Source organism: Drosophila albomicans, chromosome X (assembly GCF_009650485.2).
Source record: "Drosophila albomicans strain 15112-1751.03 chromosome X, ASM965048v2, whole genome shotgun sequence".
Classification (NCBI taxonomy): Eukaryota; Metazoa; Arthropoda; class Insecta; order Diptera; family Drosophilidae; genus Drosophila; species Drosophila albomicans.
Window position 1 is genome coordinate 5,453,994 of NC_047627.2, and position 14,669 is coordinate 5,468,662.

The window sequence follows — 14,669 nt, forward strand, 5'->3', positions numbered from 1 at the left end:
TGTTGCGATGTTGATGTGTCTTCGTGAAAACAGACAGATAAAGGCAGAGGAAGCAATATATAGGATAAGATACACACGCATACGCATATATAGTATACATATATGTATATGTATATGTAACACATATGCGTGTGTATATGTATAGAGATAAAAGGAGAGCAATTGAAATTCACCTCGTATCTCATGCGGTTATTACAGTTAACATGAGTGTGGTAATCGTTACGATGTGAGCCTGTCACTCGCTACGCGCCGCGCCGTCAATCCTTACTCGCTATTCGCTACTCGTTGCTTGTTGCTCGTTACTCGTTACAGGAACCCGTCGACACAGTATTCGTCTGTTTTGAAGAAACATTACTGGGTGTTGTGGGCATAGAAGTTACCTGCAGATATTCTTTCCGCATCTCAACACACACACACATGTTTTTTTGTTTGGGCCTCGCTTCGGTTGCCGTCACGACGATTCCTGCAATGTTTGGAGAGAAGAGCATGAGTACACAAGATGGCGGCATTGCAACACACATGTATGTTTATCGATAACAATCGCCCAAAGTGTAAGCTAACCCAACCCCAGCTGTGGGAGATATCAACTCAAGTGAACTGTTTTTGGTTTATTGTTGTATTTCTTTTTCTTTTCTTTTTTTTTCATTTAGGGATAGTATTTTTGAGAGTAGTATGTATGAGAATAAAGATACGAGTAAGATTGTTACGAGATCAGCTCGAATGTCGTAAGTAGAGTTACGTTTACTTTTACATAGAGTTATCCAAAACATTTCGTGAGTACAAAAACCAAATTGAATTGATCCCCCGAACACAAGAAATAAAAACAAAGTAAGAAGCAGAGCGTGGGCTAGGCAAAAAACTCAAACTAAATGCTTATCATTGTCGATTTACCATCGCTGTAATTACCTGTAAAGGCGTTGAAGATGTTGCGATGTTACACATATTACACATTAATAAGTACTACAGAGCAGGGGAGTTTATAAGTTTTGGGACTGGGAGTTATTAGTGGGTTGATTCGAAAAATAAAACAAATGAAATAAGTATAGATTATCGTGTTATCGATTGTCTGCATTACTTGCTGATCACTCCTAATTTAAAAAAAAAAGCATAAATGAACAAAATTGATTTTCTTTCGTTTTGATTTCAAATTGCAATTACCTCGTCTCATCTTCATCATCAGCTTTTGTCGCTTTGTCGATAACCGAATTTATCGATCACTGCTTCTGTTCGCATTGGGTATTTTTGCAGTAATTCATTTGGTATTAATTATGTATGTATGTACATGGGAAAGTACAACAGCAATAAACATGAAGCCAAATTCGGCATAGCCGAAGCGTGTATGCGCTTTCCAAGCAATTTCGAAATTCAAATGAAAAACAAACTATTTACTTTATGCTTGCAGAACTTTTGGAGAGCGCATAAATATTAGTTTGTAAGAAAATGTACCTGAGTCGCGAGAGCCGGTTTTAATCTGGTAGGATTTCTTTTTTCTTTTTTTTTTTGAGGAAAGAGAAGGCCTACTACATAGACTACAAGAGAGATTCACACAGAGATACGAGAGTATAGTAGATATAGAGCGAGATTTGAGTTAGAAAGTGAAAGTATAACGGTGAGAACGACTTCGTAACCTCTGGGAGAGGAAACGGGAAATTAAGCTGGAGTGGATTTGGAGTTGAGAGGGGGTTAAGGTTAGGATGGAGGACTTAGGAGCCCTGATCCAATGGACGCGAATCCCTGATGTCAAAATCATTTCAAAATAAAATAAAAAAAAAACCCTGCCCGTTGCGCGGTTTAAAAACAATGGAGAAAAAACACCACAAAGCACATGCCATTCCCATGCATAAAGGCGATCGATCTGTGTATGTGTGTTCATTGTTTTTGTTTTTTTCATAAAGCTAGATCATAATAATGGTATGTTTGGTGTATGCTAGATGTGGTATAAATACTTAACAAATTCTGGTAGCTTGTTTCAATAATTATTTGTTGTTGTTGTTGAGGTTAGTTTTGATTTGAGTCGAGAGTTGAGTTGAGTAGAGTTTTAAATACCTGGTAACAATCAATTGAATTGCTTATCTCCAATAACAAGTACAAGTACGAGTACAACAAGGACACACACCTTTTCGTTTCCCATCGTTCAGTGAGTATTATTTATCTGTATATGTGGTTGTTTGTGTGTGTGTGTGTGTGATTCATTTATACAAAGGTGTTTTTGTGTAGGTGTAGTTTTCGGAGGTAGAGAGAGAGAGGGAGGAGGGCAGACGAGGTTGCGAGTTGATCACCATTAACCATCAGTCGAATGTTCACAAAATTCAACTAACCTGATTCCATAACGTTTATGTTTACGCACTTTTCTCCTCATTTCAATACGGCAACCGTTCCTAACCCTGGGTATATTGTAACGGTAATCGTAACCGTAACGGGTGCGAGTTTCGGTCTGGGTCCCTGTTTCGTTTCCGGTTCGGTTCGGTTTGTTTCGTTTCGTTTCAGTTGCTGTCTTGTCAAGTTAAGGGTTTTGTGCAATCCATGAGACTTTAGGGAACCTGTTCCGCATTAGATTATTTAAATCTCATTTCTTTCTCAGATATGTAATGCATTGATTTATCCATAGTCATAACATATTCGAATGGACAGAAAATAGTCGTAAAGAATTCATAATAGAATTTAGATAAATTGCTGCGCAAACGATTTTTCTTTTAAAAAGGAATACAACGGAATTGGAATACTCTTAGATTAGTGACAGCTTGGCTTCAATTTAAACCGGAACAGGCTCCGCATAGATCTCGTGCAACTCTCTATTCTACAAGTACAAATGTAGCTCGGTGTATGTGTGTGTGTGTGTGAGGTGCATCTGTGTGTGTGCGTCTATATGATGTGGTTTTTAAGGGGGGGAGAAGGAAAGTTTGTGTTTCAGTTTCAGTTTTGTATCTCTTTCATTGTGGGGGTTTTCTTTAGACTTTTAATTTAGCAAGCGTTAGAAAGCCTTTTTTGTGCCTGTCTGAAATATATATACACATGTATATATATATATATAGATTGTCATATTGGACTACGAGTACGTGTGTACGGCGTGTTCGAGAGTAGAGTGAGAGTAAGAGTAGATAGTAGGTAGGTAAGATTTGCTTTTTATATAGTAGTAGTGGGGGAGAAGGAGGAGGAGATGGGTTTTAGGGTACCGAGATTATATTGTGTTCAACTCACCTCCAATCGCATATTTGATTTATTGGTAAGCTCACATGTGTGTGTCCACATGTGCCTTCTACATTTTTAAGCCTGTCTGAATTTTTTCTTTTTTTTTTTTTATAGTATTATTGAAATGTGTTATATTATTATTGTTTTGGAGTACCTCGATGCTGCATGGAGACAGAGACAGAGACAGGGGTAGCGCGTGACGTTTTGGACGTTTACCCGATAGCGAGCGAGAGAGACAGATAGCGAGGGAGCGAGCGAGAGCGCGTGATGTTCTGTTATGCTCCTCGTTGCGTTGTCGTTGTAGTTGTTGTAGTTCTTAGTAGTGCAGTTGTTGTAGTTGTGTTTATCATTTTCTTTAATTCATTTGATCATTTTTCAACTTTCATTCTCTTTCATTGTTCCACTCTTTGTCTTGTAGATCTCTTTACTTTATTCTTTAATTAGTATTTTGTTTTTCTCCTTTCGTTTTCTTCTTCGTTATATCCATTTTGTTTTGTTTTGTTTTGTGTTTTTGTGTTTTGTTTTTTTTGGTATCCTCTTCCTCTAGTAACGACTGCGACTGCGGCTGCGACAATGTCGCTCCCGACTATCGTGACGATAATGATTATGCCGACTGCGACTGCTGCTGCCGCTGCTGTGGCTCCCGCTACGCGAATACGAATGCCCATGGTGCGACTTGTGGTGATCTGCAAGAGAGAATGAGGAAATACATCAGAATTTGAATCTCCAGTTAGCATCTCCACATCCAAAGCTGTGCCGTGTGCAAAACTTACGATGCCTGCGATCCGAAGACTGTCGACTGTTATTGGGCGCATAGTCACGGCTGCGTTCCCGATGTTCACGTTGATCGCTGATCACCGAATAGAAAGAGAGAGCGAGATTAGTGTTTTGCTTCTTTTTTTTTTTTTAGATATGAAATGAAGCAACATATTTCATCTAATCTTTGCATAGCTTCTACACACTTTTCCTAAGCATCTCTTTACTAACTTTGCTTTATAATTGATCTATCATCCTAACAGAGAAATAGATATTTAAATTGAAATACCTATTTAAAAATCCCTATAAAATTATCTTGACTTTTTCTACAGTAGTTCAAATTTCTGAATTATAAATTTCGAAATACAATTACGAACCTTACTTTAAATTTCATTTCACGATCATTTGCTATGACTTTCTAATTCTGTTTTAATCTTGATGCTTCTTCCATGTTATTCCCTATAACACATTCATCTACAACTTAAGTATTCTAGCTCACCGTCTATTGTCGTAGTTATTGTGAAAGCGTTGAACGCGATCATCGCGACGCCTTCGCTCGTCCTCCTCGCGTTCCTTTTGCCGCCGCTCGTTGATTTCGGCCACAGCATTGCGCAACTTGGAGTAACCCAAATGCTGTTTCCCCATCAGATGATCCTCGATGCGTTGCTGCGCATCGCCGACAATGAGAAATGCGCCGCAGATTTCACAGACTTTCATCTGTTTCTCGGGCACCTCGTGAGACCAATTCGCTGGCGTTTTGCCCGCGTCTGTTTTAGCATCTGACTTGTCAGCATCGGAGGACGTGGCCGCATCTGTGGATGCTGCAGAATCTGGAGCTGCTGCCGTTGCCGTCGCCGCCGTCGTCTCTTTACTGGACTCCTCCGACGGTTTGGGCGTGCCAATGCTCTCGCTGACGACCGTTTCGTTGTGACTGTTTGAAGCTGGAGTGGCTGCTGTTGTTGTTGATGTAATTGATGCTGGAGTGGTGTTGTTGCTGGTCAAAGCCTCGTCCCCGCTTGGCGTTTCCGTGCCTGGGGCGGACGTGATTGCAACTGGCGGCTGTTGGGGACGCAATTTGTGCAATTGCTTCACACTCGCATCATACTGTTGCTGCAACGTTTCCTTCTCCTCCTTCAGCTCCTCACAGATGGTCATCAGATCCTGGGCCTGATCCACATCGCCACGTATGCCCGCCTCCTCGGCCTCTGCCAACAATTTGTGAATTCGTGCATTCAAATTGCTTAGCTGCTCCTCGAATTTGGCTGCTTGTTGTGCCGGCGGTGGCGGATGATCGCGTTGCATCAGTTGCAAACGCTGTTTACCCTTCTGGATCTTGCGATCCACATCGTGCAGCATCACATTGCAGAAGCGTAGAAACTCATCCTCGGTGTGGCGTTTGCGTTGCGAGGGTCGCGCCTCCTCATACAGATGTTTCGCCTCCTCGTCATGGATGCGCACACAGGGTCCCAGGTCGGCGCGCGTGTTGATAAACAGATCGTGCGGACAGAATTTCACATTGTAGAATTGACAGAACTGCAACCAAACAATTTAATTAGCTAATGGCAAAGAATTACATGTAATCAAACGTTTGCTTTTGAGTACAACAACTGACAGCGCTCACAGTATTTTTCTTTTTATTTTGATCACCGGCTAAATAGAATGAAATGTCGCAGCCATGCCAAGAATTTCGATTATATCACAAACGAAAGGAGAGCGCTATTGTTCTCGGAATGATTCATGCGCTTCATTACGCTTACCTCTGGATCTTCCCAGTTGACCGCCTGCCCGGCCTCTGAAGGATGCAAATTTCGATTGCGCCCCATTAGCTCATCGAGCATTTGTCTGGCAGCGTCCACCATTTTGTACCTGTGTGTGTGTGTGTGTGAGTGTTGTTGTTGGGGCCTCTACTCTCGTTGTAATTTAAACAAAAAACAGCTCGTTGACAACTATTGGCAGCTGCTTGGCAAAACGTTACACAGCTCTTATTGTTGCTTGTTTGTTATCACACAATTTGCAAAACGTGGTCCATTAAATTGTTTTGGTTTTTTTTTTTGCGCGTGTGTATTTCAGATTACACCGCAGAATTGTTGGAATCAATAATAGAGGTGGAGAAACATCGATGGCGCCATCTATCGATGCATCGGGATTTTTTTAAATCGATTATTTGTACCGATGCCTTGGGAAGCCATATAATATAATTAACTAATTTAAATAATGATAAAAAATTACTATTGTTTTTTTTTAATAATATATGCTTTCAGAGGAATCTAAATTTGTTCTTTAAAAAAAACATAAATAAAACAAAACCATGTTAAAAGACTACAGTGCAGCTTAACAGTTTTAGTATTTTGTGCCGGTGTGTTAACAGTGCTGGCCAGTAGTTAACAGAACATGGCGCGCAAATATCAATTTAATGTTAAGCGCGCTAAAATGTGAATTTCGTCACTCAAATCGTCAGAGCAAATAAGTGGGATTAACCAATAATAAAAACAAATAAATAATAAATTAAAGTACATACAATATTCTGATATGCATGTTTAACCGATATGCGTAAAAAGTGTAATTGTTAATAGTATTTTATACAGTATATTTTTAAAAACGATCTACACACGATCTGTGGTCACTTTGTTCTTGCAAAAAGGCGCGAAAATTGGCAATACACGCAGCTGCCCAACACACAAACGCATCAGCATCAGTTTACATTTTTTTGCACTTACTTATTTATTGCATTCTGTGTAAAACAAACAAACGAACGAAATGGATGTTGCGGATGCACAAATTGGTCAGCTGCGCGTTAAAGACGAGGTGGGCATCAGGACACAAAAGCTGTTCCAAGACTTCCTCGAGGAATTCAAAGAGGATGGCGAAATCAAATATACGCGTCCCGCTGCCAACTTGGAATCGCCTGATCGCTGTACGCTCGAGGTGAGCTTCGAGGATGTGGAGAAATACGATCAGAATCTGGCCACCGCCATCATTGAGGAATACTATCATGTGTATCCATTTTTGTGCCAATCCGTTTCGAACTATGTGAAAGATCGCATTGGCCTCAAGACCAATAAGGATTGCTATGTGGCCTTCACCGAGGTGCCGACACGCCACAAAGTGCGCGATCTAACCACCTCGAAGATTGGCACCCTCATCCGCATCTCCGGCCAAGTGGTGCGCACACATCCCGTGCATCCGGAGCTGGTGTCGGGCACATTCATGTGCCTCGATTGCCAGACCGAAATACGCAATGTGGAGCAGCAGTTTAAGTTCACCAATCCGACTATTTGTCGCAATCCCGTCTGTTCGAATCGCAGACGCTTCATGCTCGACGTGGAGAAGTCGCTGTTCCTTGACTTTCAGAAGATACGCATACAGGAGACGCAAGCGGAGCTGCCACGAGGTTGCATACCGCGTGCCGTCGAGATCATCTTGCGCTCGGAGCTGGTCGAGACGGTGCAGGCAGGAGATCGCTATGATTTCACCGGTACGCTCATTGTGGTGCCCGATGTCAGTGTGCTGGCGATGCCCGGCACCAAAGCGGAGATGGGATCACGGCACAAGCCCGGCGAAGGTGCCGAGGGTGTCACCGGTCTGAAGGCGTTGGGTGTGCGTGAGCTCAACTATCGCATGGCATTCCTCGCGTGCAGTGTGCAGGCGACAACCGCACGCTTTGGCGGCACCGATTTGCCCATGTCCGAGGTGACGGCGGAGGATATGAAGAAGCAGATGACCGATGCCGAATGGCAAAAGATCTATGAAATGTCTAAGGATCGGAATTTGTATCAGCATCTGATTACCTCACTCTTCCCATCCATCTATGGCAACGATGAGGTGAAACGTGGCATTCTGCTGCAGTTGTTCGGTGGCGTTGCCAAGACCACCACCGAGAAGACATCTTTGCGTGGCGATGTCAACGTGTGCATTGTCGGTGATCCCAGCACAGCCAAGTCGCAGTTCCTCAAACAGGTCTCCGACTTTTCGCCCCGTGCCATCTACACATCGGGCAAGGCATCCTCGGCAGCGGGTCTAACGGCGGCTGTGGTGCGCGACGAGGAGAGCTTCGACTTTGTGATCGAGGCGGGCGCCTTGATGTTGGCCGACAACGGCATCTGTTGCATCGACGAGTTCGATAAGATGGATCAACGCGATCAGGTTGCCATCCACGAAGCCATGGAACAGCAGACCATTTCGATAGCTCGCGCCGGTGTTCGTGCCACGCTGAATGCACGCACCTCCATTCTGGCGGCAGCCAATCCCATCAATGGACGCTACGATCGCTCCAAGAGTCTGCAGCAAAACATTCAACTGTCGGCGCCGATTATGTCGCGTTTCGATTTGTTCTTCATACTGGTGGACGAATGTAACGAGGTGGTGGACTATGCCATCGCCCGCAAGATTGTCGATTTGCACTCGAACATCGAGGAATCGGTGGAGCGTGCCTATACCCGGGAGGAGGTGCTGCGCTATGTCACCTTCGCGCGACAATTCAAACCAATCATCGGCAGTGAAGCGGGCAAAATGCTCGTGGAGAACTACGGACATTTGCGACAACGTGACACGGGCTCGGCGGGACGCAGCACCTGGCGCATTACGGTGCGTCAGCTGGAGTCCATGATACGCCTGAGCGAGGCGATGGCCAAGCTGGAGTGCTCCAACCGTGTCCTGGAGCGTCATGTGAAGGAAGCCTTCCGCTTGCTGAACAAATCGATCATACGCGTCGAGCAGCCAGACATCCATTTGGATGACGATGAACAGCAAATGCTGGGGGAGACAGATGATGGCATTGAGCATGACATTGATATGGAGAACAATGGTTCGGCGGCCAACATTAACGCCGACGACTTGGACAACTCGGCAAGCGGAGTGCAGAAAAAGAAATTCACACTCTCATTTGAGGACTATAAGAATCTGTCCACGATGCTGGTGCTGCACATGCGTGGCGAGGAGGCGCGCTGTGAGGTCGAGGGCAGCGATACGGGCATGAAGCGCAGCGATGTTGTCACCTGGTATCTGGAGCAGGTCGCCGAACAAATTGAGAGCGAGGATGAGCTTATTTCACGCAAGAACCTTATCGAGAAGTTAATCGATCGTTTGATCTATCACGATCAGGTCATAATACCGCTAAAGACATCGAATTTAAAGCCACCGGGCAAGGGAACACATGCCGCCCAAGATGATGAGCTCGAGAACGATCCGCTGCTCGTCGTGCATCCCAACTACATTGTGGAATAAGCGTCATCCTCATCATCATCATCGTCGAACCACAATCATCTCATATCTCATTTTTTTTTTGCTTTCATTCAACTTATTACTCTCCCTAAGTTAAGTTTAGTTGTAACACGCTTTAGGCTAAACATTGTGTAAGTTTAAGTATTCATTTTGTATGCTGTTTTTAAAATTTTTTGTAATAAATACAACATTTGCTGCTTCTAATCCTTTCAGATAGACTTTTTTCCTTTAATTGGTACGTTGTTGATAAATTGCCTAATTGGTTAACAAATGTGAAGGCGCGCATCAAAACATGAAATGACAAATCGTTAGCAAAGCCTCATTCCATGCCCATACTCCCATCCCTCCAGTCCTGCCGTTTAACGCTCAAAAGTGTAGTGTTTGACGCCATCGGCGGGATATTGCTTGGCGGCAACGGGGCGATACATTTTCTTATCCTCCAGCCAGTAGTAGAGCGCAAGGCAGCCGGACATCACGCCCAGGAAGGTGAGGAAGTAGTAGGAATTGCTATAGCGTGGCTGTTCTGCCTGTGAGTAACGATCCTCACTATACAGATCATGATCAACGGACACCTACAAATAAAATCATTTAATTGGGAGATTGGCAAATTGGAAAGTGTAAATGCGATACTCACGGGCTCATTGAAGTTACGCTTGTGCTCGGGGTAATCGTAGGGATAGTAGGAATCCTTGTTCTCGACGCCAAGACCGCCGCCCACCTTGGGATAGTCACCGTAGCCCAAGCCATTGTCCGCATATGGTTTGTACTCCTCGGGCAGCAGATAGTATTTCTTGGCAGCCGCATCGCGCTCCTTTTGCGTCTTGGGATATGGGGCCGGAGTGTAATCCTTATTCCAGCCGGCAACTGTTTGTGTCGAATGCAATTCGCAATTTATTTCAAAAGTTACGTAAACAACACACAAACAACAGCTACTTACGATTGCGCGCAATGTGGAGCGACAGTCGTGGATTGGTGGCACTCAGTTGCTTGGCCAAGCACAGAGATTTCATTAACGCTGACATTCTGCTGGCGATGGCTTTGTTGACTTTTCAATTTCCCGAAATTTTTGTACGCGCACTAAACGATTCGCTTGCCTCAAACAGGGAATTCGGCAGACAGCTTGCAAAACAGCTGTTACCTAGTGATGGCCGATAAACGATAATCAAATAAATGTCAATATAGCTGTTGTGTTGTAGGTATTTTAATATTAGGCCTACTTGCTATTTAAATGAATTTACAATTGTTAATTTTTAATTTTTTGTTTTAAATGAAACAAATTGTGAATATTTTATTTCAATTTATTTGTGCAAACTCAACTAAATGATGCACGATGAGTGTCTATCGATATGCGCGCTTGAATTGTTGTGCAATCGCCTATCGAGCTTTTTTTGTTTTTGTTGTGTTGCCTCTGCCTGGTCCGCTAGTTCTGTGGGGCGAGTGAAATATACGCGGCTTTATTTCCTTTGGCAAATTTGCTATAGTTAACTACTATTTGAACTAATAACAAAATAAAGATGGTGTTACCTCTATTGCAACGCTCCACGCTACGCGGCGTGCAACAGCTGACCAAGCCATGGGCGAGCGCTACCTGCAGTCTTCGCTTGGTAAGGAACTTTATATCGTGGGATATTTATGTGTGACGCTTATGTAATTGTTTTGCATTTCTCTTTTGGCCTGCACTTTTTACTGATGGCAGTGAAATAAAACAGCACATCGCCGTTTTTCAGGCTTCGTGAATATATATTAAAAGTTGCAGATATAGATAGAGTTACATATAGAATTCTGTGCTGCCGGCATTTCGTAATCACGGTGTCACCTGAGAAAAAATCATTTTACTTTGAGTATTGGAGACTCGGCTCATAGGAGTCGCATCAACAAGTCTTTTCAGTTGCACAAACATTGGAAAGCTTTGTATTCCAGTCAGAACGATTGGCGAGTCCCATAAGCAAATGCAATGGCAAGCAGTGCAACTCCCATTTATCTGCAAGCAGTGCTTCTCTAACAGTAATTATTCAAGCACTTTACTTGCTAATATGTCGATCAATCATGTTGCCGGCTCTAATTAATTAAGAATATTTGAAATGATATCACTCCGATTTAGAAATTAAGTGTTGTGTTATGAAACTTCACGCTGATAGATACTTTATTACGAATGTGCCAAGCCCATCACATTCTAGTTGGTCAAATAAGATTTTTTGAATGAGAATTTAGTTAGATTTTTTGAATGACACTAGAAGACTTTTTTGTGTTAGTTGCTAATTGTTTATTATATTTATTTCGTGCGTTTTGGTAGACGGTTTCTTTGTTCTTGATTTTTACAATTTGTTCGTAATAAAAAAAAAATAGAAAAAATAGATTTCTCGCACTTTCAACTAATAAATGGCAATGACCAACTGAGCAATAATGAAAAATGCAATCAACCGGCACTCATTCAAGTTTTGCCATATTAAACCGGTTAAATAATATTATACGAAAAGCAATGTTCTAATTGCAAAAGGATCGTCACGTAGGTATGTGTGTACACACAACCGTATGCATGTGTGTGCGTGCAAGTGCGAGACGTTTAACCTACTGTCCACAACACAACACAACGGTTAGCATCCACTTACTACCGTTTCTGATTAATTGTTGCTGTCGCTGCTTCTGTTTCTGTCGCACTTGCTTTGCTTAATCGCGCCTCTTTAGGTTAACTGTGGCATTTATTAGTTTGCTGTTTAGCACTTGCTTGTGAATCGTGTATGTTTGTGCTTTTATATGTATGTATGTACATAGACAAGTACTTATGAATATTTATGTATGAGGTCTTGTAAAGTGGGATTCTAAAATACACTCACACACACACACACGCGTTCATACATAAGTGCGCAAAATAAAACGCGCAATCACTGCTATTCACACACACACACACACACACACACATGCAGACTTACCTACAGGCTGAGCAGAACTAAAATCGACCCCCATTGGTCGTCTTAGGTGGTTTGTGTCTTGGCTTCAACGCACTTCGTTCACTCTACAATAGGAGATTAAACTTGTAAATTTCGCAAACAATTTCATAGAGATAAGTACAAATTATTAAAGAAAATGTACAATTTAAATGTATTCATATAAAAGTATTATTATTATTATTATTAAGAAATTACCAGCAATTATAAAGTGCGGGTAATTTTTGCTTTGTATTAATCTGTTTTATAATATGAGATAACTTAAATAGGTATTTACACTTATTCTAGTTATGTACAGTAAGCATAAACTTATATACTGTTGTAAAGGTTTATGGATTTAAGGAATTGGATAATTGTGGTTATATTCATAGGATCTAATATTTCTTCTAAAGTTTTTTGGAGGAATTTATGTCTGTGTTCAAGGTAGGTAGGACATTCAAGGAATATGTGAGATATGGTGAGGTTATAAAAGTATACAATCTGAATTGCATTATTTCATTGACTCTATTACTTCATGGGCTTGTAATGTGGTGTAGGTGAGCCAAGAGTCTCGCTGGCCGGCGCTGTCTGGCTGCCTGGCTGTTTGGCTGGAACAGGCTTTACTTGTTGAGCTTGCTCTTTCGGGTGTCGAATCAGCGGCAGCAGTATTTTTGTATTTTATGGCCGCGACCGTCAGCAGCAGATAAGCAACCGCCTCGCCACATTCACCCAACAGCCAGCGAGCAAAGCAGTGGACTCACATCATCTCCACAGCGCTTTAATTACGACATCCCCCCACAATGGTCGCGTTTTTCAAAAACTCTCGCACTCTTGTCCAGCACATTGAATATTGAACCGATTTCATTTGCTTTGCAGGCCTCATCATCGCAAGAGTTTCGCGTGGAGAGCGATACATTCGGTGAGCTGAAGGTGCCAGCTGATAAATACTATGGCGCCCAAACGATGCGATCCCAGATCAACTTCCCCATTGGCGGACCAACGGAACGCATGCCCGTAAGTGAAGCACACATCCAATCCTCTGCAGCTGTCAGCTGTTTAACCATCTTGGATTGCAGAAACCCGTGGTGCAGGCCATGGGCATCCTGAAGAAGGCTGCCGCCGAGGTGAACAAGGAGTTTGGACTCGACCAGAAGGTCAGCGAGGCCATCTCCAAGGCCGCCGACGATGTCATCTCCGGCAAGCTCTACGACGATCACTTCCCGCTGGTCATCTGGCAAACTGGCTCCGGCACCCAGAGCAACATGAACGTCAACGAGGTGAGTCTCTCTCTCTCTCTCTAGCTATCATCATAGAGGAATTTCAAGTATAATCTCATTGACAGGTTATCAGCAATCGTGCCATCGAACTGCTGGGCGGCAAGCTGGGCTCCAAGACGCCAGTGCATCCCAACGATCATGTGAACAAATCGCAGAGCTCCAACGACACCTTCCCCACGGCCATTCACATCTCTGTTGCCCTCGAGCTGAACAACAACCTCAAGCCCGCCATCAAGATACTGCACGATGCCTTGGCTGCCAAGTCGAATGAGTTCAAGGACATCATCAAGATTGGACGCACGCACACCATGGACGCCGTGCCGCTGACATTGGGCCAGGAGTTCGGTGGTTATGCCCAGCAGTTGGCCTACGCCCTGGAACGCATCGATGCCTGCTTGCCGCGTGTCTATGAGCTTGCCTTGGGCGGCACAGCCGTCGGCACTGGTCTCAATACCCGCAAAGGCTTCGCCGAAAAGTGTGCTGCCAAGATCGCCGAGCTCACCAAGCTGCCATTTGTCACGGCGCCCAACAAGTTCGAGGCGCTGGCTGCCCGCGATGCCATGGTCGAGGTGCATGGTGTGCTGAATACCATCGCTGTTAGTTTGATGAAGATTGCCAATGATATACGCTTCCTGGGCTCTGGACCACGTTGCGGTCTCGGCGAACTCTCGCTGCCAGAGAACGAGCCGGGTAGCTCCATCATGCCGGGCAAGGTGAATCCCACACAGTGCGAGTCGCTGACAATGTTGGCCGCTCAGGTGATGGGCAACCAGGTGGCTGTGACTGTTGGCGGCGCCAATGGACACTTTGAGCTGAACGTGTTCAAGCCTCTGATTGTGTCGAATGTGCTGCGCTCCATTCGTCTGCTGTGTAAGTTGGCATTCATTGACAATTGTGGTCACTTTGCTTTAATCTGTGTCTCTCGCTCTCTCTTAGCTGATGGCAGCCGCACCTTCACCGCCAACTGCGTGGATGGCATCCAGGCGAACAAGGATCGCATTGCCAAGATCATGAACGAGTCGCTGATGTTGGTCACCGCCTTGAATCCACACATTGGCTACGACAAGGCCGCAAAGATTGCCAAGACAGCGCACAAGAATGGAACCACGCTCAAGGAGGAGGCCATCAATCTGGGCTATTTGACCGAGCAGCAGTTCAACGAATGGGTGCGTCCCGAGCAGATGCTGGGACCCAAGTAGGCGACGACTCACATCCTCCGAACAGCAACTCAACTTTGTCCTCTTTTCACCAACATAATAAAAAGCTTAAAACAACCAAATGAGTTAAAGGCTACTTTGTTTAG

General features: G+C 43.9%; 4 protein-coding genes across 5 annotated transcripts; 2 read left to right on the forward strand and 2 right to left on the reverse strand.

The window, feature by feature from the left end:
* Positions 1 to 3,277: 3,277 nt before the first annotated feature.
* On the reverse strand, positions 3,278 to 6,046 carry LOC117570597 (luc7-like protein 3). Its single transcript, XM_034252344.2, has 4 exons — positions 5,703 to 6,046; positions 4,445 to 5,478; positions 3,963 to 4,039; positions 3,278 to 3,875 (listed from the first exon to the last, which is right to left on the reverse strand). Exons 1-4 carry the CDS (start codon positions 5,802 to 5,804, stop codon positions 3,733 to 3,735), a joined length of 1,356 nt encoding a protein of 451 aa, XP_034108235.1. The 5' UTR covers positions 5,805 to 6,046; the 3' UTR covers positions 3,278 to 3,732.
* A 534-nt stretch (positions 6,047 to 6,580) lies between these two features.
* On the forward strand, positions 6,581 to 9,364 carry LOC117577994 (DNA replication licensing factor Mcm6). The gene has a single exon (XM_034263092.2). The coding sequence runs from the start codon at positions 6,703 to 6,705 to the stop codon at positions 9,166 to 9,168; it is 2,466 nt and encodes an 821-aa protein (XP_034118983.1). The 5' UTR covers positions 6,581 to 6,702; the 3' UTR covers positions 9,169 to 9,364.
* On the reverse strand, positions 9,361 to 10,310 carry LOC117577998 (NADH dehydrogenase [ubiquinone] 1 beta subcomplex subunit 8, mitochondrial). The gene is made up of 3 exons (XM_034263097.2): positions 10,103 to 10,310; positions 9,800 to 10,029; positions 9,361 to 9,737 (listed from the first exon to the last, which is right to left on the reverse strand). The coding sequence occupies exons 1-3, from the start codon at positions 10,185 to 10,187 to the stop codon at positions 9,525 to 9,527; spliced, it is 528 nt and encodes a 175-aa protein (XP_034118988.1). The 5' UTR covers positions 10,188 to 10,310; the 3' UTR covers positions 9,361 to 9,524.
* A 266-nt stretch (positions 10,311 to 10,576) lies between these two features.
* Positions 10,577 to 14,645, forward strand: LOC117577997 (fumarate hydratase, mitochondrial). Of its 2 annotated transcripts, none has more exons than XM_034263095.2 (5): positions 10,577 to 10,769; positions 12,966 to 13,103; positions 13,166 to 13,366; positions 13,432 to 14,236; positions 14,303 to 14,645. In XM_034263095.2, the coding sequence occupies exons 1-5, from the start codon at positions 10,680 to 10,682 to the stop codon at positions 14,563 to 14,565; spliced, it is 1,497 nt and encodes a 498-aa protein (XP_034118986.1). In that variant the 5' UTR covers positions 10,577 to 10,679; the 3' UTR covers positions 14,566 to 14,645. The 2 variants fall into 2 exon arrangements, with proteins under 2 accessions (XP_034118986.1, XP_034118987.1); XM_034263096.2 differs by lacking the exon at positions 10,577 to 10,769 and adding an exon at positions 12,745 to 12,892.
* Positions 14,646 to 14,669: the final 24 nt, after the last annotated feature.